The sequence below is a fragment of the Bemisia tabaci genome, chromosome 6 (genome assembly GCF_918797505.1).
Source record: "Bemisia tabaci chromosome 6, PGI_BMITA_v3".
NCBI classification, from domain to species: domain Eukaryota; kingdom Metazoa; phylum Arthropoda; class Insecta; order Hemiptera; family Aleyrodidae; genus Bemisia; species Bemisia tabaci.
The window spans coordinates 45066215-45090960 of record NC_092798.1 but is presented as its reverse complement, the minus strand read 5'-3'; the positions used below and the strand labels follow the sequence as shown (position 1 = coordinate 45090960).

The window sequence follows — 24746 nt, the reverse complement described above, 5'->3', positions numbered from 1 at the left end:
ACGACTTCAGGGACGTGAATCTTACGACTTCGGGAGCGTGAATTTTACGCCTGGGACGTGAATTTTACATCCCTGAAGGCGTAAAATTCACATCCCCGGGGGCGTGAATTGCTTCTTGCTTCCTTTGCTTCTTGCTTCCTTTGCTTCTTGCTTCCTTTGCTTCTGCTAGAGGTAAAAATTATGAGCCCTGTAAATTCTCCTTAATTTGAGGGGCTTGGAGGACAAGATGCATAAGTGCAGTTTTTGCTATTTCGAGAAAAATGTGTTTGATGTTACGCAATCACATGGATCCTTATGGCGGAAAGAAAATTCAAACTGACTTTTTAATGCTCAAAAATCGGAATTTGGGACCGAATTTTTTACAGTTTATGCATTAAGTCTAGTTTTACTTGAATCATTAATATCTCAATTTATTTAAAAACTGCACTTATGTACCTTGTCCTCCAAGCCCCTCATTTGAACTTAGCAGACTTAAGTTTTAGTCATATCACATTATCATTGAATTGAAAAGGTTTTTTTGTTGTTTTATGGACACAAAAAGGTTTTTTAAAATGCTGCAATAGAATTTTTCAGTTTCACTCATAGCCTGCTCTGTCCCTTTCATTTTTAGGAATGGCAGTTTTTGTATTCATTGAAGATTTAAAATCTTCGCATAAATTACTACTTGGGGTTCTAATTCTTCTCAAACAATGTAGAGTATAGTCATTGTTACTGTTTTTTTTATTATTTTTATTTTGTTGTTATATTTTAAATCAATTTTTCTTTCACCTTATCATTTTTAAGAAAATATGTTTCCTTTTATTTTTGGGCACAATACTTTTTATCTCATTTAACCATTCAAAAGTGCTAGTCACATAATTTTCTTTAAAAAATTTCTTTTTTTTCAATCTATGTTCCAGATTGTGAAAATAATCCTAATTGTTTGATGCAATGCAATTATGGCCATCGGCAATCAGTTTGCGACTGTGAGTTTTAAAATTCGTTTTCATGATTTGCATTATGCTACAAAGAGTGTCTTTCAAACCTATAAATAAAACTCTTTGAAGACACATTATGAGACAGTTCACTTTGCTTCTATAGCATTTGAGGGGGACCCAAAAGTAACTGTACGGCCTTCACCTTTCCAGTTTTGGAAGTCTTGCTTTTAGGTCCCCCCCTTAATAGAGTGCTCTTTCTGATTCTTTCATAGAAATTTTCTGGGTTTTTTTTTTATTTAGAATTTAAAGCACCTTTTCTTAAAATTTTACTTGCACATATTCAATTCTAAGTATTTATAAAAGAAAACTGCTGTGCATGTTTAACATGAATGATTGAAAAAACCAAAGAGAAGGTAGTCAGATGTTTATCAATTCGCAAAAATTTCTTTTACTGGGTTTTTTATGTTCCCTCAACTCTCTGTAATTGCATTTTCTCAATCAGAGATGAAAGAAGAGGTAGGATCTAGGTTGAAGAATCTGTCAGAGGAATAACTTTAAGAAGCTAGCCTGATATGAAAGCCAGTTAGTAGGTGTGAAAGAAATATATTTTTTAGCTTTACTTAATCTACTAACCTGTCCTCCCTAAGCAGGTTTAGTCTGTTAATTGTATCAATATTTTGGTTAATTTCATAACTTAATACCCATTTTTTCAGCTTATGCTAATTTTTTCCAGATCCATCCCATTATTCTTTAATTATAACCGCTAAAGCTAGGAGTTACAATGCAGATACCAGCAAATGTCTAGGCATTATTTCTCCCATAAGCCTAGAGACATTGGTAAGTTTTACTGTCTACTATTTTTATCTAACAGAATTCTCCTCAAAAGTGAGTTTAATCTTGTAACAAAGCCTTTGAAAGAACAAAAACAAGGAGCCTACAGGGTGGCTAGCGACCGGAAAAACTAGGAAAAGTCAGGGAATTTTTTGTAGAGCTGGGCTTCTCACAAAGGAAATGATAAAATGAAATGCCTGTCACCCTGAGCCTATTCCAGCATATACATTTCTTTTATGCTTGAGATCAGACCTAACGTCATAGTATTTGCTGCTTGTCACTATTTGTCTAATTTATTTAATCACTGAATAATTATCAATGAATTCTTGTGTTCCAGATTTTAACATCTCTAAGAACCCGTAATGTAACAGCAGATGCCATAGAAATTGAATGCTCCAAGTAAGTTTAATCAAATTTTCAAGATCGCTAGCTGAAACCATATGGCCAGAACCACCTTTACTCATACCTTCCAATCTTATAGTTGAAGACTCAGATGTTCACCACTAGATATGAGCAAGAAAATATATGTGTACTGGCAAATATTGAGGAATTAAATGTTAATTAGTAAGTGACTGTCCCTGGAAAAGGGATCATAGTTCATAGCAGCAACATTTCCACACAAACATCAAGATGTCCAGTCCATTTTTGTGTCCTCAAAGGATGTTTAGCTACATTTAAAAATAACAATTTTAAGATGTGAACGTAACCAATTTTGAAATTTTTAACAGCATCTTTTGAATAAAAATGTATTGCACTGCTTTCCGACAGTGGTAACATCAGTTTGATTTGACATTAATGAATAATTTTACACCAAAGTGTGGGTGAAGAACTCGTATTTCATGGTTCTATCAACTTAATTTGGATTTTTGGAACAAAGGTCCCCTTTTAGTATGAAAAATCACACTGTGAAATTTTTCATTTCTATCGCTTATTATAAATTATTAATTATGTTTCAATTAAATCGTCTCTCAATTCTCTCCTCTCTGGTTCAGCTCCTTTATATTTGGACCAAAGCAGTGTAGTATTACATGCTGTTGTTTTAAATTTCAATAATTTTGTTTAATTTCAGCCTATTTGCTGTTGTGGTGCACCTTATGATCCCAAAAGAATCGAGAGAAGAAATTGACAGCATAAAAAATACTCCGACTTTACTTTTTGCCGCTGATAACGCTGTAATCAATTCCACAAGCTTAAGCCTAAGTGAAGAACCGTTACTATCCTTACTGGTAATTATCAAAATTATATACTCTTGCTTATGTAGTTTTTGCAGCTCTACAAAGCCCATTGAGCCGTAGGTTTCTAAAATATGAATGAAAAGTAAGCTAGGGTGCCACTTGATGATCATGATGATTTTGCCCTGGCGGAAGATATTAGTGCAATGAAGAACTGCTCATTTTTTATGTTGTTCAAATAGTAGATATTCTCTCCAAGGACTAAAATTGTTAATTGCGATTGCCGTGTATACAATTTCCTATAATTTGATATGGTATGGCATGAACACCAGGTGTTGTGAATCAGAAGCAATCAAAAATCCTGGAAATACTTTAGAAAGACAGTTGCGGGAAAATTCAAATTCTTAATGACTGATAACCAAAACAACTGTCTAGAATACGATCATGTAGGTTCAGTGCCGCAGCTTCTGATTTACCTTACTATTGCCACTAATGATACAAATCATAGACTAAAGCGGCCGGCAAAGTAAAGTGCTCTATCACTTTACTTAAACTCCAGCCAAAAGTGGCACAATTTGTTGACTGTCAACCATCTTAAAATATTTCAATAAAGTAATGTTGCCTAATTTCTGCGGGCTGTTCTCGGCCACGTATCTATCGGCAAATGGAGTCCCTGTGGACTTTTGTTTAAAAGATCCTGTTTAGTAAAATGTATGGCATTCGGTTAATTTTTTTTAATTGAGTAGTTACTGATCAGTTACTTTTTCTAATTTAATTAGTTTCAGCAACATATGCAGTTCTCTTTTTATCTTTTTTGCAGAATATTTCAATTACAGCAGGTCAGCAAATTCGGTCACCAGGTGATGATTTCAACATAACTTGCGTTGCTCAAGGCTCTAGATTCTTAACCTTCTCTTGGTTTAAGAATAACAATCGCATCGAAGATGAATTCAATTATCGGCAAGTGTGATGGATTTAGCAAACATTACTATTGCTTCAATTTAAGTCTCAAAAGAACGCTGCTTTATAAATCTTTAATTCGTTTATTTATCTACACTCTCCATGGATAAAGTCTAATTACAAAAACAGTGAAGAATATTTTAAAAAGATGAGCATATACGACTATGAACAGGGGGCCAATTTTTGAAATCTTGTGTTAGTCAACTGTGCGAGAAAAGAATAAGATGAAATGGAGTTATGTGATTCGTCTTTCTTGTCAGTTGTCCTCAATATTGTGTTTTTGTCGGGTGGAATGGATGAAGAGCTTTCAACCATAGAATAGAGGTTTTCAGCCTGTCGTTGATTCCAGCTGACTTAGGCACAATAAAAACGATTACTGACAAACCCAACCAATCACACAACTCTCACTAATCTATCTCTCACCAATCTATTTAATATGTTTCTGTAGTATGAACATTACTATCCTCTAGTGCCTCAAATGAAATAATGTATGATTTCTGCTGTTATTATTTTCTTAGTTCCTTGAAAACTTTGCATCAGAAGTTGAAGGTGTTATTCCAAAATGCATCACTTATCAAGTTTAATATTTAATGGATTAGAGTTGATCTTTTGTTTATTCATTGTTGTCTTGTGTTCTTGCAGAATCAGCACACCAACTTATCTATCAGCTGGATATTATGCTTCTGTTTTACGCATTTTCAATGCAACATTGGAAACACGTGGCTTGTACACTTGCCAAGCCTCTGATTTCAACTCTTATCTTCAACAATGCAAGTGTCTGGAAGTATTTGTATTGGCGGAATGGACTGGGCACGTCGAATTGAAGAAAGAAGTTGTTGAAAAAGTAAGCTTGCACTTAGTCTTATACTTGTGGCTTATTTTAATGGACTGATGAACAGGAGCAAAAAATAGAGCATCACAAGATGTGTTGCATGACGGACGCGTCAAATGTTTCGTAATTTGGTTGACTCATTAGAATATTCTTGAGATTAGCAAATGCATTAAAATAATCGAAAAAAATACATGGGAAATGTTCACTGTATTTTACCCAGAGAAGATGAAATCTTCTGTTTTGACTGACAGTCTCATCAAAAGAAGAATTTATTGATTAATGTCCTCTTTTCTTTTTTAGTGTCTTTTCATTGGCTTGCTCTATATTATTTCAATGATTTTCGTTTTCTTTTTAGCATAGCAACCTCACCTTATCTTGCAGTTCTGATCCATATCTGTTCTATTTTTGGAAGAAAAATAATGCTGTCTTTAACATGAGTCACTCTGAATTTTGGGAAGATGTTTCTCCTATTGGCTCTGTCCTGAAAGCGATCAGGATTGAGGTATAAGTATTACATAGAAGTATTTTATGTCTTTATAAGAAAAGTTGCTTTTCAACGTTTCTCGTCATTTTTCAACATTTCTTGTCGTTTTTCAACATTTCTTGTTGTTTCTCATGTGCGTAAGTGCACTGATCTTGGCATTATGTAAACATGCCTTAATGCAGGCAGCACTGCTAGATCTTTTTTTTCGCGCAACAGTCACCAGTGTGTCCTGACAGAACATAATACTGCTACCAATGTGTGGCCAATGAAGCAATTATCTTGTAAATTGGCCATTAGCCACTCACCAATTGACTCCCAGTCTTGGGAATTGATGTGTATCATCCTGCAAGCCTCAAATGAGACTCAAAACTCTAATCATTGCTAAACCAGTTTAAAGGCAAAATTATCCGTTAATTGTGCTCTGCTCTGCTCTGTGTCTAATTTTGATTTAGTTGTCAAAAAGACAATTTTTGTTCATTTTTCCAGACATAATACTGTAATTCTTTGTTTCCATTTTCAGGAATCAGTTAATTTTACTTGCCTGATGGCAGGACCAACGGGTATTGATGCTATTGAATATCAAGAAATCGTGGACAACACCAGGTACAGTAGATTGTTTTGATTCGAAACCTCTGTAAAACCTTGATTGAACGACTTTCAATTTTACGACTTTTTTTTAAATTCCAGTGATTCTTGTCAGTCTCGTTAAAATCCCCATATTGATATTGTATTTTCCTTTCAAAATTTCATCAACGCAGCGAATCTGAATTCAATTTAAGAACTACCTTTGGCTGCTGTAATCTCAGAATATTTATACCATACTGTCATGGACTTTAATTCAAGATGATTTTTTTAGAGACCATTGATCTTCCTCCAATGAAACTTGAGGTTGGAAAAAAATGAAAAACTGGGATGAAGTTACTTTCCTCTTTCAGCGGTTGGTAATGAGCATACAAAAATAAATTATCCACTTATTCAGATAATACACTTCAGCCTCTACATTTTGCTTTTATTTGGATATGCATGTTCTTCTATGAACTTATCATGCAATAATTATTCTGTAATGTATACATTGCCAAAAATCAACATACATATAATAATTTTGTCTCAAATACATTGTTGAGCAGAATAGTTCTTTTTCTCCTCTATAGGTGTGCAGATGACGATTGCGAAAAAATTTGCTTCAGAGACAAAATTTTGAGTAAGTAGAAATTTTTGTTTTTCTCTCCTTAAGGTGTATGTGCATGCTCTTAGGATATAAGAATTCAATTGCATATTTAAAGATATGAGAGATGTCTACCTTTTCGTTTTCCTATACGTATCTATGTCAATTTCTGAAATTTGTGTGACCCGTCCTGTAATTCTTGCTAAACTTAAAATTACCACCCTGTGAATATGCCAAAAATGAGGACATTTCTCACACATTTTCTAGATAAGACTTACTAAGGAAGAAAATTCCATAAATGTGCTGGGCTTAATCTCAGATTTACAGTCATATATTATTCCTGTAGAGTATTCTGGCAATGAGTGAATTGATTGAATGAACCAAAGCAATGTAAATTGTTTTAATTCTTAATAGAGAGTTCTTCTTAAAAGTTCTTAAGAACTTAAAAAAAATTACATCGCCTTGGTTTGTCCAATTAATTCACTCATTCCAATTTTGGCGATTTTTGATATCAATTCACTAAAGTATTTTAGCAATTCATTTTCCAGATTATGGAAATAAGTATATTCTAAGAATAGTCCAGGGATATATCTATACAATATCAGTCATAAAACCAATTCTCAGAAGATTCTCTACCCAAGATTTTTTGTTACTAAGAATATTCTGATTTTTAGAGAGGCAGTCTTCATATTAAAGTCTTAAATATTTTCATTTTAAGCATCTAAATTGAGTTTTTGTATGCTTTTTTGTAGGCTGTGAAGCCAAAGATAATTGCGCTCTGCTGACGGACTGTGAAGAACCCGCAAGAATAAATCTTGGCTGCGTAACGGAAAATTTTACTAGTAGGTTTCCTCAGCAGTAAACAAACTTGAAAGAGTAACAATATATTTGCAGAAGTTTTAATTTAATTCAATATTGAATAGGAGGAAAAAGGACTTGTTGCGTCTTACTTAATGTTGCTCCTTTCTTGGTAGTAGAAGTAATAGCAGCAGTAGTACTAGTAGTAACAGTAGTAGTTGTTGGTGCCGTTGTGGTAGTAGTAATAGTGTAAGGTTGCTGTCATGTACCCTGAAGTTGGATCATGCTCCTTAACTAATACCAATGACATATCGACGGTGTAAGTCGGCAATCACGTAACTCGGTTTGCGACGTCGCAGAATTCCTGTCATACTTAATTTTAAACATAAAACTACTCAACGGCAATTCTTTAAAACTGTCGTGATTTTTCATCTCTATGAGAAGAAAATTCTTCAAAAACTTCAAGAAATGATGTCAATTTGTTCTCTTTTAAAAAAATAACATAGAGGCGGAGATTTTCAGACACCGCAAACGAGTTATGTGATTGCCGACTTACACCGTCGATATATACCATTATACCATATTACTGCAAGGCTAACCGGCTGTGTGCAGGATTGTTGCAAACTTTATAGAGTGCAGCTTTGCTGCATCAAGTTGGGCTCTGTTGTTTCAATCGCCCTTCTAATAGGTAGAGCTAATGATGTCCAATCAGTCCGATTATAAAGCAAATATAACGAAGGTGTGCTCTTTCCTTATTCAAGCCCTCAAAATCAACGAAATGCTCAGTTGAGTTGGTTCCATTTCAGTATCGACGGGAAGTTTGAAATTAAAAGGCTGTTTTTGCCATATTCGATTCTAATTGGCCTGCTTGCCCGAGGACTTTGAGACTCACAAGAATCATACATGCCAGAATCGGCATTTTTGTTCCTAACTTCCAGCCAAGACTTGAATGGAACCAACTCAACTGAGTGTTATGTCAATTTTGGGTGGTCTTTAGCTGAAGAACAAACCTTTGTTCCACTTACCTATCAATTATCTTCAATTTTAAAGTGTCCTTCAGCGTTGACTTGACTGAACCACTTTTGCAATTCAATCAGCCAGAAAGAGAGGTTGTCAAGTATGAAGGAAGAAGAGAGGCATAACACTACCTCTCAATACTTTCTAGATTAAACTAAGTTGGCTCAGAAATGATATAGTTAAGGCAAAGAACAATTTTTACTGAAGAAAATAAATTCTCCAAGAGATAGTCATGAGTTGATGAAGTTTACATTTAAAAATATTAAAACCTGCAGGCGGACCCTGATACGGGGTATTAAAAAATAATCTGTGGATTATCCTTTTGGCCTAAAATGTGTTAGCTTTTGTTTTTGCTGTTTGCCACATTTACATGGTACCTGATTAAAATTTACTGCATCGCTTATTCATTTTTGCTTTGTGTGAACTTTTTTCCGCAGATAAAATGCAGTGGTTCAATGCTGTCATTAATATGACTAATCTCCTTGTTGCTCGAGACAATGAAACATCCCTGGACCAGTTTCTCGCCAGTTTCAACCTAACAGTAAGTAAATAAAAGTCTCATTCTCATTTTTGGCTGAATATTTTGTTCAATTTTTTTTTTTTTTTTTTTTTTTAAGCATTTATTCATCGTTACCTTCCGATGACAGAAATATAAACAATTAGCTTAGGATAAAAATAAAGTATGGTGTAAGCAACGACATGATGGTTACTTATAAAATACAAAGAAGAATAGAGTACATCCATTATAAGAATAAAAGACATTAAGATTTATGGATGATTAATTTAAGACGATTCAAATTAATGAGTGAAGGTTGTTGCGTCAGGGTGTGTGCAGAGCTAAAAATAGAGCGAATCAGGAAAGGACAGTAAGAAAAGTTGGATCCAAAGCATGCGGGAAAACAGGGAGGTGCTTTGAAGTTTCAAGAAAAAGACATGCACTTTTCGTTTTTGCTCTATTTCTCTCCACCTTTAGGTAAAGGTTTTTAAAACTGTTTTATTGACGATCCAGGAATATCATAACCTTGGAAAGGCAGACTGAAAAACTTGGAGATCAATTTTTGAATAAACGTAAAGAAATCACTTATAAATTTTATAAAAGTGGGATAGATCATTAATTGGAAAAGTCAAGGCTTTCTTATTTGATTCAGGAGGAACCTTGAAAATGGTTCCTCAGGGATTTTCTTTTCTAGAAGTCTGTAAGCACCTTGATAAACTTGATTTTCTCTGCCTCTCATAAATTTTCATTAAACAAGACACAATTTTTCTTGCATTTAGACTGAGTGTTGTTTCCTATTAGCCCTCTAACCGCCTTTCTTTTTTCCCAGGTTCATAAGTATCTCAGTGTGAATGGCAGTTTTATCGAAGGGTTAGATACCACACCTTGTAAGTAAGTGCCCTATACGTTGTTTTACTAAGACCTGGCATCTACGAAGAGAACTTAATCCTCTTCTACTCTATCCTGAAGATATATTCCCGGCCACCCTTGGTCAGTAATAATATCCAAGTGCCAGCGTAAAAGGTCTAGAAGTTATTTAATCTCTTAATTTTTTACTTACGCTCACCTTTTGATTGATTGATATTTTATTATCATTGAAAAGTTCTTTTGACCAACTTTTTTGTTGGATTTGGTGTCGGAGATGCAAAGCAAAACATATACATTCTGCTCTGCGTTTTGAAGTCAGATCTGTAGACTTTTAAAGATACTTTAATGATGTCTTTCATAATACAAGTAAGACTTAGGTATCTCGTGCATTTCCTCGAGATTTGTTAGAATTGTTTTTTCTCATTCCTATCCTCTGTTTTTTTGTTCTCAGTCGAACCCATTTCAAAGTACAGTTTTTAATAAAAGAAGAAGATTGGAATTTTTCTCGGGAGGTAGTGACAGAGTGCATGAAAGTAGTGAAAAATTCCAGAGAACTTCGGGGATCTGCTTGGATAACATTTTTCAAGATGGATGAATTAGTCCTAAAAGTAAGCTATCTAGTCATGATTTGTAAAACAAATTTCTATGCACCATACAACAAAACTATATCGATGACAGTTAGTCATTTAAGTTGATTCTCTTGAATTGTGAATCTTGCACCATAAATTGTGCAACAGTTTTTTCAAACCTCACATTCTAAGCCTGGTTTCAGATAGCGAAGAACAATGAGTACACAAGCATTAGCTTCCTATGCAATTTTGATTGTTTCAGACTAAAATGTTTTCAAGAACTCCTAATTGTATGTATATTTACTCCCTTTCCCATAATCTTGCCTTTTGGAGGCACCGGGGGTTTTCAAGATTTCGAAATTTTGACTTTGCAGAGTCAACTACCTCTCAAAGAAACTTTTTCTGGAACCTCTTTATCGATTGAGCAACTTAGCATGTCATGTATGGCTCTAACCCTATTGCCTTCAAAAGGGTCTCTGCTTAATAAGGCTGAGTCAAAGTGAGATTATGTGCTATTAGTCCGTGCTAAAATTTTTCACACTTTCTTATATTGATAGATTAATTGCAAAATGTAATAATGCAAGTGCAGCACTTTCCCCAAAGAGCACTGATACTGATACTCCTAAATCTGAGTTCATCAGGGTTCATTCCCCTTTCAACCCCCAAGTCCCCAGTTTAGGATGACCTAAAATATGTAATCCAGGAAAAAATCGGTTCACGTGGTCTGTGATACAATGTACTTGGTTGATCGATTTTTTTAAAGAAACGTGACCAAATCATGAGATTTATGGACTGCGCCTAGTAAAAAAAACAAACGTTTTTCCCTCTTTTTTTAGGACCTTAGAAGTGATCGGAGTAGAGTTTTTGAAAATGATGATTTCCAGTTATCTTGCCTTGCCTTTGGGAATGGTGCAAATGTTTCTTTTGAATGGTACAAGGATGGTGTACGAATTGATCCCTACTTTTCCAACTCTACAAGGTAAAGTTCCTAGAATTTTCTATGGATGAAATTTATCTTATCCCACTTAAATATTAAATCATGTGAGTAATGCATAACGCCTGAGGCGCAAGGCGCTTTGTGGGGTTGGACCGCAAAGTGGTCAGCGAGCGTACCCCCTAGTTCAATGATAAATATTTTATGAGTTCCGCCTGAAAATACTCTTCAGTATCTGGAAGAATGAGTACAAGCAGTTCAGTTGATTTTTGTACCAACATAGATAAAATTGCAATAAAATCCAATGAAGAACAACTCCAAACATTTGATGGACTCAAATTACATGTAAGTAAAATAAAAGAAGAAAAAAATGCTCAAAATTGAATTTTTGAAACTGAAACTGCAAACCGTGTAACTTGCATTTTGTTTAGAATTTTTGTAGGATATTTTGCTGTAATGTTTGTGATACTTTATTTGTACACCAATATAAGTAAACTCAATATATTAGTATTTTTTCAATGATACTAGCAATCAATTTTAATTTTATTGGTCCCAATGTTCCAGACCATTCCTTAAAAAAAAAAAAAAAAAAAAAAAAAAAAAAAAAAATAGCTTATAATTTTCCTCAGGATTTACTGAATTCAGAGCCCTAAGCATCAAATTAAGGGAGTGATATACAACTGAATGCAGGCTGAGGATTCTTACTTAATGAACGCTCTTGTAATTAAACCACTTTTAGGTGGGTATTTCTGCATTTCATACAATATCAACTGTGACTGATTTACTTTCATTTCAGGCGGATGTGGTATCGTGTGAGTAGTCACAGCAACTGGAAAAGTAGCAACAATGTGAGTATTTTACACACAGAGCACATCGCGATTTTGGGAGTGCTGTCCGCAAGTAAGCTAAACCAAGGATGGTATACTTGTCGAGTTTCCAATGGAAGAAACCAGTTTTGCAAGTCTGTCAAAATTTCAATCGTTTCTCCCCCACAAGTCACCATCGAACCACTTAGTGTGACGACCAGAAAGGTATTCCATAAATGATGTTACATTAGCCATTCTTTCAATAGTGTTATTCCATATCAAATTTTCTGGTGGTTAGCCCAGTTTTTCTTAAATTTTAACACAAACTCTTTTTTTATTCAACATTGTCGCTTTTTGCAGTTAAGATGCTTGCAAGTCACGTTTTTGTTGAGTTGGTACACTGCGTTATAGATGGTCTCACGTTTTCAAAAATTTGCAAATTAGTTTATACACATTCCTAATAGGCTATTTTCAAGGTGCAAACAGTGTTCTTGCAAAATTTTAATAAAAACCTTTTTTAATATTTAATTTGCTACATGTGAGGCTTTGAAATTTAAAAATTTGATTTTTCAAATTTTACCTCAGCAAGACTGACCTGGCTCCAGGTGAATATCTTAGAAAACTCTGAAAGTAAATTTTTGAAGACTGATTTAGAGAAAACCAAAAGATTAAAAAGTGACACTATGAAAAGGATGACATCATTTTCTTTGTTTGAAGGAAGGAAACATTGATATTCGCTGTGTATCGAAGTCCGCTTGCGAAGTCGGGCAATCAAGATATGAATGGACTGAGAATGGTGTATCCCTTAATACAGTGGGCAGCAATAACAGCAAAAGATTTTCAATTCAAAATATGATAGGTGGAGGCTCTCATCTGAAACTTCTCAATATTCAAGTAAGTCAATATTTTAATGTATTTTATTAAGTCTTTAGTGGATAAGAGAATTTGCAATTTAAACTGCTAACCCTTGTGAAATCTTGCATGAAACATCATAGTGGCACTAACTTTGTCGAATATCAACTCTGTGTCTCGAAACAAGCTCTTTACCTTGCAGCCTGAATCGTCGTGAAGTACATTACTATAGGAGAGTCCACCTTCGTCCTCAGTCAAAATTGTGCTGAGAAAGGGCTGAATACATTACCTAGTAAGATTGTAGCGCTGAGCAAGGCTTAGAGAGTAAAAACAATCTTTTGCACAAAATCAAGGTAAGCCTGCTCATGTATTCAGTCCTGCAAGGATCGTCCAAAAAGTAAGATTCCCTATTTTATATCGAAGTAGATCAAATCAGTAAAAAGAAACATGTCCAGCATATTTTCAGCCCTATAGTAAGCTCAATATTTTTAAAATCAATCGAGGGGCTCTTGAGAAAACTCAATTTAATTATATCTTTTCTTTTAATTTGCATTTTCCACTCTTTGTTATTTGATGAAGCGTATTTTAATTTTGCCTTTGGAGTGCCAAACTCCAAAATCAATTAAAAGTGAGTTGAATTTTCGACTTGTTTTTGGTTGTTTAAAATTTGAATCATTGACTCGTACAGCACCATTTACTTGTGCTAAGATCAAATTACATAGCTATTATTTTACTTTAATACTTATCTCTTAAAGCTCAAAATTGGTCAAACCCTAAATTTTAAAGATGAATAAAACAATTCTTGATTAAATCAATTTATTTAAAAACTTTATATTTGAAATATGATTTTATGTAAAAGCTCAAAATTTATTTACTTGAACTCTCAAATGTTAATAATTTTAAAATCTTTATCTGTTGTTAAATTTCAAGATTCTCAACTTCTTTTATTACTTTGAGTATCTGATACAAAAGGTAAAAGTTTAGGATCCCTATTTACAAGTAATTTATTTTTATGGTCTTAATCTTTTGTTTAACTAAATTTTCAAATAGTTAAAATTTTAATTAATTTTTGATCTCTAGTTAGTCAATAAAGAGGGTTATTCAAAATCGGCGATTTTACCCTACGCTTGGATTTTGCCCGGAGTTGGATATGTTGTTCCCTATCACAAGACACGCCTTTTTCCGGCATTGGCAAGTTCACCCGAAATTTTTCCCGCGCGCTACAGCGTTGCCAAGTTGAAAACAGGCAAATTCCGCAAGTGGCATCAAAATTGAGCTATGAAGTTGCGGTTTTAACGAAAATTCTCTAAAAATTACGCACTTTTAGGAAATGACCATGTTTTTAATGTCGCATTAATTTTAACATGCATCATTGCCAAATTTCCGATTTTTAAATTCGACAAATGTTACATATCCGCAAATACCCAGAAAGGCTATCTTCAAATTTGAATAAAAAGTTGTCTAATCGATAGTTCGTTCGATTCCGCATCTATCGATATATTATAGCTCGCTGGGAAACTTTTGGTTCGCGAGATATCATCATTTTTGTGAACAGCTTTATGGAGCGACGACGCTTTTTGAGTCCGGGCGGATAGAAATTTTAGCCTCCAAAAACACCGGGTAGCATTAATTCCATGGTTTCCTATGTAATTTTTGGCGCTGAATCCGAATTTGACCATTTCATAAAAAAATTGTCACCAAGATGTTGCCAAATTTGGCAAAAATTGCTTAAAATCGGCCTTTTTGGCGGATTATAGCCTGTGACTTGCCAGGAGTTGATCAGACGACAAAATTGGTTATTTCCACAGTTAAAACTCGTTAAACTATCTACAAGCTGAGTCAAATTCTTTCTGCTCACGGTAAAATTAAACGCGCAACAAGCAGCAAACTGAAAAAAAGACACCAAAATTGGCGCTTTTGCGGTTTTTGTCGTAAGTTTCTTGTTTTCCGATTGAGAGAATGTTTCTTAGGAAAATCTGAATTACGCCGAGTGTAACGACAAACTATTGTATTGTTACATAATATATAGATAAAGGGCCGCTTTAACAGCGGTCTCTCGGGCCCCGCGACGCCTAACCGCCACAGTCCCTTGTCCACCCACAGGTCCTCAGTAATTTGGAGCGCCCTTGTTCCTTTTTAAGCCCCTTATTGTCCTTTCCTGGGCGTCTTCTTCAGTTTGGTGTCGTTACTTTTTTCTATTAAACTCCATTATCTCAGAATTTTAAAATAAAATTGTATACTAAATATAGGGTAATGAATAATAACGGTCAAATACCGCCAAAATTCAACGATTTGTACGTAATTTTGGCAATATTGCAATGCGTCTTGTCTTGTTTTAATGAAGTCAGTCTGAGGAGTACATTTTATTCATTAATTTTTAGCAGAAAATTTTCCATTATTGTTTCAAAATGTGGTTTATTGACACGATTCGATAAAACTCACTATTTTATGAATTTTTCCTCTCTGAACTAAATACCCTAGTTATTAGTATACATCTAAGTTGAAAATTAAATTATTCTACAGAAGAGTATTATTTTGCAAGAGAGATACATTTATAAAATTTAAAAATAAGAGGTGAACAAAGAATATAGGACAATAATATCGAAAAAACCAGCGAAAATTAAAGTATTTTGTTTAAGCTTGGTAACATTGGAATATGTTCGATCTTATTTTATTGTTCAATTTTATTAAATTCTGCTCATGTTGTTCATTAGTATAGTCAAGAAACATTCTCTTAATCGGAAAACAAGAAACTTACGACAAAAACCGCAAAAGCGCCAATTTTGGTGTCTTTTTTTCAGTTTGCTGCTTGTTGCGCGTTTAATTTTACCGTGAGCAGAAAGAATTTGACTCAGCTTGTAGATAGTTTAACGAGTTTTAACTGTGGAAATAACCAATTTTGTCGTCTGATCAACTCCTGGCAAGTCACAGGCTATAATCCGCCAAAAAGGCCGATTTTAAGCAATTTTTGCCAAATTGGCAACATCTTGGTGACAATTTTTTTATGAAATGGTCAAATTCGGATTCAGCGCCAAAAATTACATAGGAAACCATGGAATTAATGCTACCCGGTGTTTTTGGAGGCTAAAATTTCTATCCGCCCGGACTCAAAAAGCGTCGTCGCTCCATAAAGCTGTTCACAAAAATGATGATATCTCGCGAACCAAAAGTTTCCCAGCGAGCTATAATATATCGATAGATGCGGAATCGAACGAACTATCGATTAGACAACTTTTTATTCAAATTTGAAGATAGCCTTTCTGGGTATTTGCGGATATGTAACATTTGTCGAATTTAAAAATCGGAAATTTGGCAATGATGCATGTTAAAATTAATGCGACATTAAAAACATGGTCATTTCCTAAAAGTGCGTAATTTTTAGAGAATTTTCGTTAAAACCGCAACTTCATAGCTCAATTTTGATGCCACTTGCGGAATTTGCCTGTTTTCAACTTGGCAACGCTGTAGCGCGCGGGAAAAATTTCGGGTGAACTTGCCAATGCCGGAAAAAGGCGTGTCTTGTGATAGGGAACAACATATCCAACTCCGGGCAAAATCCAAGCGTAGGGTAAAATCGCCGATTTTGAATAACCCTCTTTAAATTAATGACGTGTGTTGACAGCAATCAGCAGAATACTCCTGTCAGTTGATTTGCACCAACTTAAGATCAGCAATTGAAACTTCCCAAGTTTGCGTCATCCCTAACGAGGAGGAATTTGTGTGTCATGACAATGGCTGGCCCTCCACAGCAGTTGGCTGCTCCGTTCGTAAGAAATGCCCTGTCGGTTATGTTGGGAAATATATCATCAGGGAATGCTCAGAGACATCATTTAAACCATTCAATGGATCTTTATGCGTTAGGTCAGAGATTGCTCGCGCCAATCAAACGGTAAGATTCTTTTTTCCAAGTGATTTTGGATATAAAACGCAAACAGTACGGATTTGTACAAGTGTGTTAAAATTTTAAGTTTTTACATCTTTAAATAAAATATTAAATAATCATAGCCATTTGCCTCATATTTTGATAAATACAGATGATTTTAAGTTAGCAGTGGCCAATTTTTAATGGTTTTACATCTTCTGACACAAAAATCTCCAAAAGTGAGCCACAATTAGCTCGAAACACTTCTGCGTCTTTCAAAACATCACAGTAATAGAGAAGCACTTTTGTGAAATTTCCAATTTTGCATTTATACTTTTATCATAAGTAGGTAACAACAATTTGAGGCCGGATTCAACTTGATAGGAAGTAAAACTCTATCATTGAGCAATCAGAAGTGATGCCAAAACTGAGAATTTTCACATCTGCTGATACATTTTTGCAGTTTCTCGGCTCAGAAGAAAAATTTGAATAATACGAAATAGATTGCTTCTAGCTAACGTTCTGTTTTTCTGATTGATAATAATTCTATATCTTTTAACCATATTTTCCAGGTAATAATTTTATTAATTTTTTATCGGTGTTTCAGTTGAATCAGCTAGTGATGGGCTATCAAAATGGAAATATAGAGGATTTGCTAATATCGTATAATAATTTTTTGAGCAAAAATTTAACATTTTTATCTGGAGAGAACGTTGATTTGTTTTTCGGCTTCATGGATGATTCTTGCAATCTAGTAGAATCAATTTTCTCCTCCCACTCGCACTCTTTGGAAGTTGATCTAACAACAGTGATGAAAATGTCATTTGGCATTTTCAGCCATCTGCTACGACATTTTAGTTCAATTGATTCTACTCAGGTACTGAGCAAACACCTTCCACAATTTACTTTATTGACTCAAATAATTAAATTAGAAGAAAAGCTCCCAAACTTTCTCCATTTGTGTCCATACTTAAGAAATAAAAAGAAAAAAGCACAGCCTAGGTATCATGTATTATTATACATCAACATTGAATGTTCTTCACTTTGATTTTACTATTTATATGTATTTTACACAAACATTATGTAACTTATCTGAAGAAATGATTTTGTAAAAGCTCTCTAAGGCATAGTTTTCACAGGATGTTTTCTCGCGATTTTTCATACCTAGCAAAAAGTCACACTCACAAAGTTGCAACAAGTACCAAGTGGGGTACTTGTATAGCTCAAAGACCAACCGAGAGAAGAAGAAGAAAATTGTGTGTTATTTTACAGTTCACTCGATTTTTCATATTTGTTTAATTTCAATAATTTGTTCAATTGTTGATTGTCTCCAACAATTACCTTAACTCCATTTAAATACTGGAATTTTACTAATTTATCTTCCTGTGCAAACCTGTCGCAGGAACTTGAGAGTCACATAACGGTAACCACAGAAAATTCCATAAGTTTCTTTCCTGCAATTTGACCTTGTGACAAATCTCATGAAAACGTTCCGCGAAGATAAGGCTTATTGTATGAATGCTGAAACTGTCAGCTTGTCATGAACTCTCCCTGATAACCTTGCTGTTTTGTGTTTTTACAGTTATTTATGGTTCAGGTTTCTGAATCTGTATTTAGCCAAAAAATAGAGATCTGCATGTCGTATATCTCTCAGGACCCTCCACAGGACTTTAAGAGTCAACTAGTGAAAAATCACTTTAAATGAAAAATGAAATTATCAGAACTATAATATTACTGTTACCTGCAATAACCTCTACCAAAAGTTGATTTTGAATTGGGTTCCAGGTTTTACTATCTGTCAGTAATACGATGCACCCATGGATATTCATGTATGAGAAATACTTAGTCAGGAAAGATGGACACTTCAACTTCAGTTCTCCAAACTTCTACGCTGTTTCAAGAGCAATTGATCATGTCGGAAGAAAACCAGACTTTTTAACGGAAATTAGGTATGTATTATTGAAATTGGTTCTCTTTTAGAACTGTGTCTGTCCTTAGAGAACAAAATGTAGTTTCTGGACGCCAAAGAATTTGCACAGATTACCGAGAAATTTTTTCTACCGGGTGTGTAGTTGCAGTATAGTTTGATGATTTCGTGCCCTCACTATGGCAGAGCCTTACAGCCTTCACTCTTAAAATTGCGTTTTTTGAACTGTGAAGCATTATAACTTGCTTTCCATACTATGTCTCCGGGTATTTTTGCATCAAAATGTTTACTGGACACTCCTCTTCACGTCAATTTAGAGGGTTTTTTTTTTTTTACTATAGGTAATCCTTATTCTTGCAGATGGTCACGATTTCAAAAATTCTCTTGTATATACTTAGGCCTGGAATATTGATACTTAATTGGATCACATTTAGCAAAAAGAAACCTGCCCAATTAAAGCGTTTTCAAAATCTTGCAACTTCCTCTTTTCTTTTACAAATACCCAATATATATACAGTTTTAAAATTTATATAACTACCTTTAAAATTAACAATTTTTTGGGGAAGTAAAAACTATTTGCTGTTCTGGGAGATTTTTTAGATAATTATGAATGTAACGTGGTTATACGTAGCCATAGTCCCAGTTTTTCCTGCCCAAGTTGTTCTGGAACACTCCGGACTAATGTGATACGCTGATCGACGTGTGACTACAGCCGTACAATCCCAGTGGCTGGCTGTGTCAGCCAGTTGTTATCCTCTCTTCGTTGTTGCCCTTTTTTGTTAATAAAAATGTGAGTATCCTTTTCAGGGGTTTTGGCCTTAAAGGCCGAAACTTTTGCGTCCCCAGTTTTATTTCCCTTCGGTAGGGCTCGTTCAACTATTTCCGTGTTAAGCCAGACAGAAGTTCAATAGTTTCTCAGTCTATTCACTCCCCTGAGACCTTGCTCTACAGCAGGCCTCCTTTCTTTTTCCTGTGTGTTGTATTTACTCTTCTCTCTTGTGTCGATTTATTTGTGAGAGTATTACATGAAAAAGCAACATGTTTACAACACTGTAATGAGCTGGTTCCTTCTTGCTAAATGGGATCCAATTCATGCTTGATACCATGAAACTCATGATGAAAATCAATTGCTACTCAGGAAAGAGACAATCCACTCAGTAAGAGTTGGGTTGACTGTTTCACTTCTTGATTTATTGATTTTTTTTTTTCTTTCGTTCTGACAATTTACATGAACAGTTTTTCATTTTTACCCCAAAATTTGTTTAGCTTTTATTTTTTAATTAAAGTCTTTATACTTTTCCTTTAATACAGGTCCAGCGATGGCAGTTTGGGTTCACCTTTAGTTGGTGTAAATTTTCAGAAGTTCCAGTTCAATGACTCTTCATTCCAGGAACCTAGTGTTTCTGTGATTTTATTCAGAAATTCCTCCTTGTCTCTAACAACCAGAATTTTGCAAGACTTTCAGTAAGTATGCCCTAGAAACTGTGCAGCACAATCAAGCCGAGATTTTTTTCTCTCTTCTCTGATTTTCAATTATGGATTTTCTCAACAGCAAATCTTTGGCAATGACAAATATTTTAAAATGACAAATCTCTCACCTTGTGTAGCGCTACAAATTTCAAACTTTGGACGAAGAGCAGATTTTAAACTTTTTAAATCATCAATTGCATGCTGACCCTCTCAGAATTAGTATTAAGATGGTAAAAATCCCAATATTTACTCTTTGCCCACTATGCACTGCCGTTGCTCATCCATCAGTGTTTTAATTTTTTATTACTATCTTTCAGAAAAGAAGGCGTTATTTTACCTGAAGCTGAGAGCATTATCGTGAGTGTAGCCAGCAATGAAGCAGTCCTAACTGTCTCTGATAAGGTCAATCTCACAATGGACTGGAAGCTACTTATGGCCGATAGGTGGGATGTAAAATGCGCCTTAATTCAAAGAGGTGAATTTCCTCTAAACTTCTCTGTCTGTGTTACCAACCACGTGGCCAGGAATATTCATAGATGTTCGTGTTCTAAGTTGGGCACCTTCAGTTTGGTGCGCACCTTTAAACCTCAGGTATAGAATTTTTCAGCATCCAAAGAATTGCCTTGGATCGGACGAATGTGAGAGTGAAACAAAAGACCTCCTACTTTTAGCAGTAGGAAAGAGGCCGCCTTTGATTGGCTGACGGTTTTTGCTCAGTAATCTGAAGACAAAATCATTAGGTGGTGTGGGTAATGATGCGCATTATTTTTTGCTTCATATTAATATAAAAACAAGGAAATTTATCATCCCAAACTTAAGAAGTGATTCTTAAGATTGTTCAGAAGAAATTTGTGGGCAATAAGTGTGTCTCTGTTCTCATCTCTTGAAAAATCTTTGTTTGCAAATTTTCAAAATAATAAGCAAAGGCACCAAAGTGACGAATTACCCATGTTGCCACCGCTCACCGTTTTAAAAGTGTAGAGAAAAAGAAAACTTTTTCAATGAAGATGAGAAAAAGGTGAGACTAATTATTGATCAATTACCTTGGAATTAATCTGAAAATACTTTTTTTTGTAGTAATGGATGACAAGATATTCCCCTCTTTTCAAGTTATTTAACATCAATAACAACTTTACATTATTATTTGTAAAGGTCTCAAAATTTTAGCCACAGATAACTTGAAATGAAAAAAATCGTCAGGCAATCTGAAGCAACTTCCTTCCAGTCACTTTAAGAAGGGACTGCCATGCAGTTAGTTGTTAATTGTTGTATTGTAATAGTATTTCTGTTTACATGTGAATAATTTCAAACAAAAAAAGAGTTGGTGCTGCTTTCACGGAGTGTAGACTTATGGATAGGATACTGGCAAGTCCATGAGCATCATATGTTACACCAAGAATTCGGGTGTCTAAAATGAAATATTAAGAATGCGCCAGCCAGTAGATGGTAGCATAAGAAAGTGATTTACTTAATAAAAGTAATTAAAATAATGATAGAAAATGTCTTTAATATTTTAGAATTTATCCGTCAAAATTGTCTTATATTTTATAGTGAAATATTGAGTAGTTCATGATTCATTCAACAATCGTAATGTCATGGTAAGCTGAAGGCTCCCACAATAATTTTACAAACTCAATAATTGTTTTTGTGATGAAAATCTTAAAACTAATGTGAATCTACTTTTCAGTTATTTTGATGTTTAATTATCCACAAGATTTCGATGAATTTACGAGAGTGATCAAATTCGTGCATCTCCCTCATTTCTCTATTTGCCTATGGAATCACAAATATATGTGTCTAAAACAAGTCAGGTCATGTTTCAGGAACCAAGCTGTACCTTGACTCGTGCTATCCAACTTGGTTCAATATTGGCAACATTATTGACTGGATTTATAATAGCTATTAATTTGATGAAAAAGCTCTCTTTGCAGTTATTCTTAAAGTTGTTTTGTAGTCTGGTTTTACTGTGGTATTTGTTACAAGTATTTTTCTCCTCGAATACTTCAATGGTAAGATTCATCCTTTGTCCCATTGTAGAATAAGATTACTAGATTTTGAAAAAAATTGAGCCATCTAATTAACTGGCAAAAGTAAAGCTTGGTTTTTTGATAAGTTTTCCATCCACATTATTAGAGACTAGGGGGCTGCGCCCCCTAGCTGCTCTGCAGCCCAATTCTCCAGAGGCGCTTTGCGCATCTGATGTGCTGATATAAATGGCATCAAGATCATGAGATCGTCAAGATCATTAAGAGTTCGGGAAAACCCAGTTTGGAGACGGCGGGGTGTATGTGAGGAATTTGCGTCAGGAACGGAGCAGGGGGTGGAGGAGAAACCGGTTTGTGACATGTTTAGGGTGACACTCTCAGCGTGACACGATACCTTTATGATTTTATACTATAGATTAAGATTTCCTACCAAAAGGAAGAATGAAAAATGAAATAAGTCCGTGTATGAGTAATGAGATGACTAGCCAGTTCTTCAAAAGCTATTTTTACCTAGTTCTTTGCAACCAGCAAGAGGCTCTGACGATTGGTAACATGGTGGATGCCATTTTTGAAGGTCTTTTTGAGTGAGTTTCAGTATTGAGTATAACTTTACAATAGTCATTACGTTTCTCTTTGCACAGCTTCTCTAGTGTGTTTCATTCTTGTGTTACAGTTGGGATTATCTTGCCTGCAAATTTTAATTATTTCCTTAATAGCCAGTCAATCTCTAGTCATTTATCTCAAGACAAATGAACTTCTGAATATCTACAAGTACCCAATAGTACTTGCGGCTGTTGGTAAATATTGTTTTACCTTATTTGCACAGAAAAATTTGTTGTTTACATAATTCCCAAAGTATAGCATTTTTAGGAAAAACTTTCCATACTTTACGCTAAAAGAAGGAACTGTCAAAAAAAATTCCTCGTGTTGCCATTTGAAATATTAGAATTTTTAATGTATATATCCTCACTCTCAATTGTAGTGTAGGTTCAATGTGAGAGACATTAATTATTTAATTTTTTTCTACTTACTTTCAGCTCAACATTACTTTTAAGTCTTAAATTTCTTGGAAAAGGAAAATTGTAAAAATATTGTGCTTTCAGTGAGTGTTACAGTTACACGCATGATAATGCTAAATTCATTTTGAATTGTTTGAGATCAAGTGAGACAATTAAGTTTCAAATTTTCAACAGATTTTTGGAAAAGTGATTTTTAATTTTGTTTACGAATTTTTTGTTCTGAAGCTTTGCAATCTTGTTTTATCAGATTTTACTCATTTGATTCCTTTGTTTTTCAGGTTTTCCGGCTTTACTTATGTTGTCTGTTGGTTATGCTGTCAGATTAGCAAATAATTCAAACTCAGGTGCAAAGATAACCGTACTGTGGTTGTTGCTTATTTTTAATTTTCTTCAATTCGCTCTGTTTTTTTGTCTTCGCCACCAATTGAAGTCACAATATTCAGGGAAAAAAAGCACCGTGTAAGTTTTCTTTAAGTAGTGCCTCCTCTGATTGTAACATTTTTTTACAACATGAGTTTTTATCTTTTATTAGCTGAGGTGAGATCACATTTGAATACTTGTGCCTTTGTGACTCATTACTTATGTAACTCATTTAAAGGGTTACCTGAAAACTATGTGTTTTTACTCCTTATGATATCAGCAAATAAATTCTTATCATTTATTTATTGATTTTTTGTCACATTTGAGCTCAAATATGAGAACTGTTAGGTTCATGGTGGGCAGATAACAATAGAATGAAGAGTATATGGGTGGTGTACTTGTATCTTGGATTTGTAAACTGACACATTTCCTGTCACAGTTCCTTTAAGCAGTTCCTTTGGTGTTTTTACTTAGCAAAATTTAGCATAACTTTTCTTTGACTATCTGAATAACATTCAAACAAATCTTTTCTGCAAGGATAAGTGCAAATTTAAGTAGGAGCTGAAATTATTTAACACCTGAGTTGAAATCCAAGATCTCTGCTGTTGCCACGAATATTCTCAACACTGCAACTTTTTTTACTGTATTTCCAAGAAATTTTTTTATTCTGTCTCTGTAGGCGTAAAGAACTCTATAGCTGTACTGTGCTAATGTTATTAATGGGAGCTGTTGAGCTGTTTCAAATTTGGTCCTCTTCTTCCTCAACAAGTTCCATTGTTGATTCCTTATGTATCTGTTGTTGTCTCTTGTTGGTAAGTAAATTCTTTCCGTTTTTATGTAGATTTTTTTGAAATAGAGTATCCCTCATCCTGTAATAGAGTATCCCAGGTAGACATCCAATGCAGTTGTAAAGCAGAAATTAAAGTGATATACCTTATTAGATGGTTTAACAAAAAGGAAAAAATTCATGACTGAATATTTGTATATCTTACATGCAGGGAGTCCCATCATACCCTTCATTGATGTCAAAACTTTAATAATTTAGGTGCCAAACGTTATTGGTATACTTATTTTAAAATCTCATGATGACAAAATTTTCACCTCTGTCAATAAATTGGTGACAACTGAATTTGATAATTACATTTTTTTAAAAATTGTTTGTGTATATCTTTTTCTCAGAGTCTTGCATTTTTGTGGTTCCATCGCAGTACTGTGACCATGAACGATTGTAAGAAATGCCTGTGCAGTTTTCTTGGCAGCTCTTGCTTCAGTAAGTGTGGTTTTATTTTTAGTTGTCTGTTAAAGCCAAAAATGTTTTATTCTATTTCTGTTAAGCCCAATTCTCATCATAAAAAAATGTGCTAATTTCATTAAAGTTTTGTAAAACGTTTTTTCTCTTCTTAGTTGTATCTTTTAAGCCAAT

At 34.4% G+C, this 24746-nt stretch overlaps 1 protein-coding gene across 2 annotated transcripts in view; it reads left to right on the top strand.

Moving 5' to 3' along the window:
- LOC109042886 (uncharacterized) overlaps window positions 1–24746 on the top strand; it is a 33593-nt gene that overhangs the window by 6705 nt on the left and 2142 nt on the right. For both annotated transcript variants that reach the window (XM_072301579.1, XM_072301578.1), the window contains exons 6-31: window positions 900–965; window positions 1651–1754; window positions 2086–2147; window positions 2818–2974; window positions 3741–3880; window positions 4523–4724; window positions 5068–5214; window positions 5717–5799; window positions 6348–6397; window positions 7114–7203; window positions 8614–8717; window positions 9502–9563; window positions 9991–10147; window positions 10945–11087; window positions 11839–12073; window positions 12566–12742; window positions 16323–16589; window positions 17170–17439; window positions 18348–18511; window positions 19801–19953; window positions 20277–20550; window positions 21783–21968; window positions 22618–22741; window positions 23242–23422; window positions 24003–24135; window positions 24503–24593. In XM_072301579.1, coding sequence (XP_072157680.1) covers window positions 900–965; window positions 1651–1754; window positions 2086–2147; window positions 2818–2974; window positions 3741–3880; window positions 4523–4724; window positions 5068–5214; window positions 5717–5799; window positions 6348–6397; window positions 7114–7203; window positions 8614–8717; window positions 9502–9563; window positions 9991–10147; window positions 10945–11087; window positions 11839–12073; window positions 12566–12742; window positions 16323–16589; window positions 17170–17439; window positions 18348–18511; window positions 19801–19953; window positions 20277–20550; window positions 21783–21968; window positions 22618–22741; window positions 23242–23422; window positions 24003–24135; window positions 24503–24593 — 3822 coding nt within the window. The remainder of the gene's footprint in view (window positions 1–899; window positions 966–1650; window positions 1755–2085; window positions 2148–2817; window positions 2975–3740; window positions 3881–4522; window positions 4725–5067; window positions 5215–5716; window positions 5800–6347; window positions 6398–7113; window positions 7204–8613; window positions 8718–9501; window positions 9564–9990; window positions 10148–10944; window positions 11088–11838; window positions 12074–12565; window positions 12743–16322; window positions 16590–17169; window positions 17440–18347; window positions 18512–19800; window positions 19954–20276; window positions 20551–21782; window positions 21969–22617; window positions 22742–23241; window positions 23423–24002; window positions 24136–24502; window positions 24594–24746) is intronic.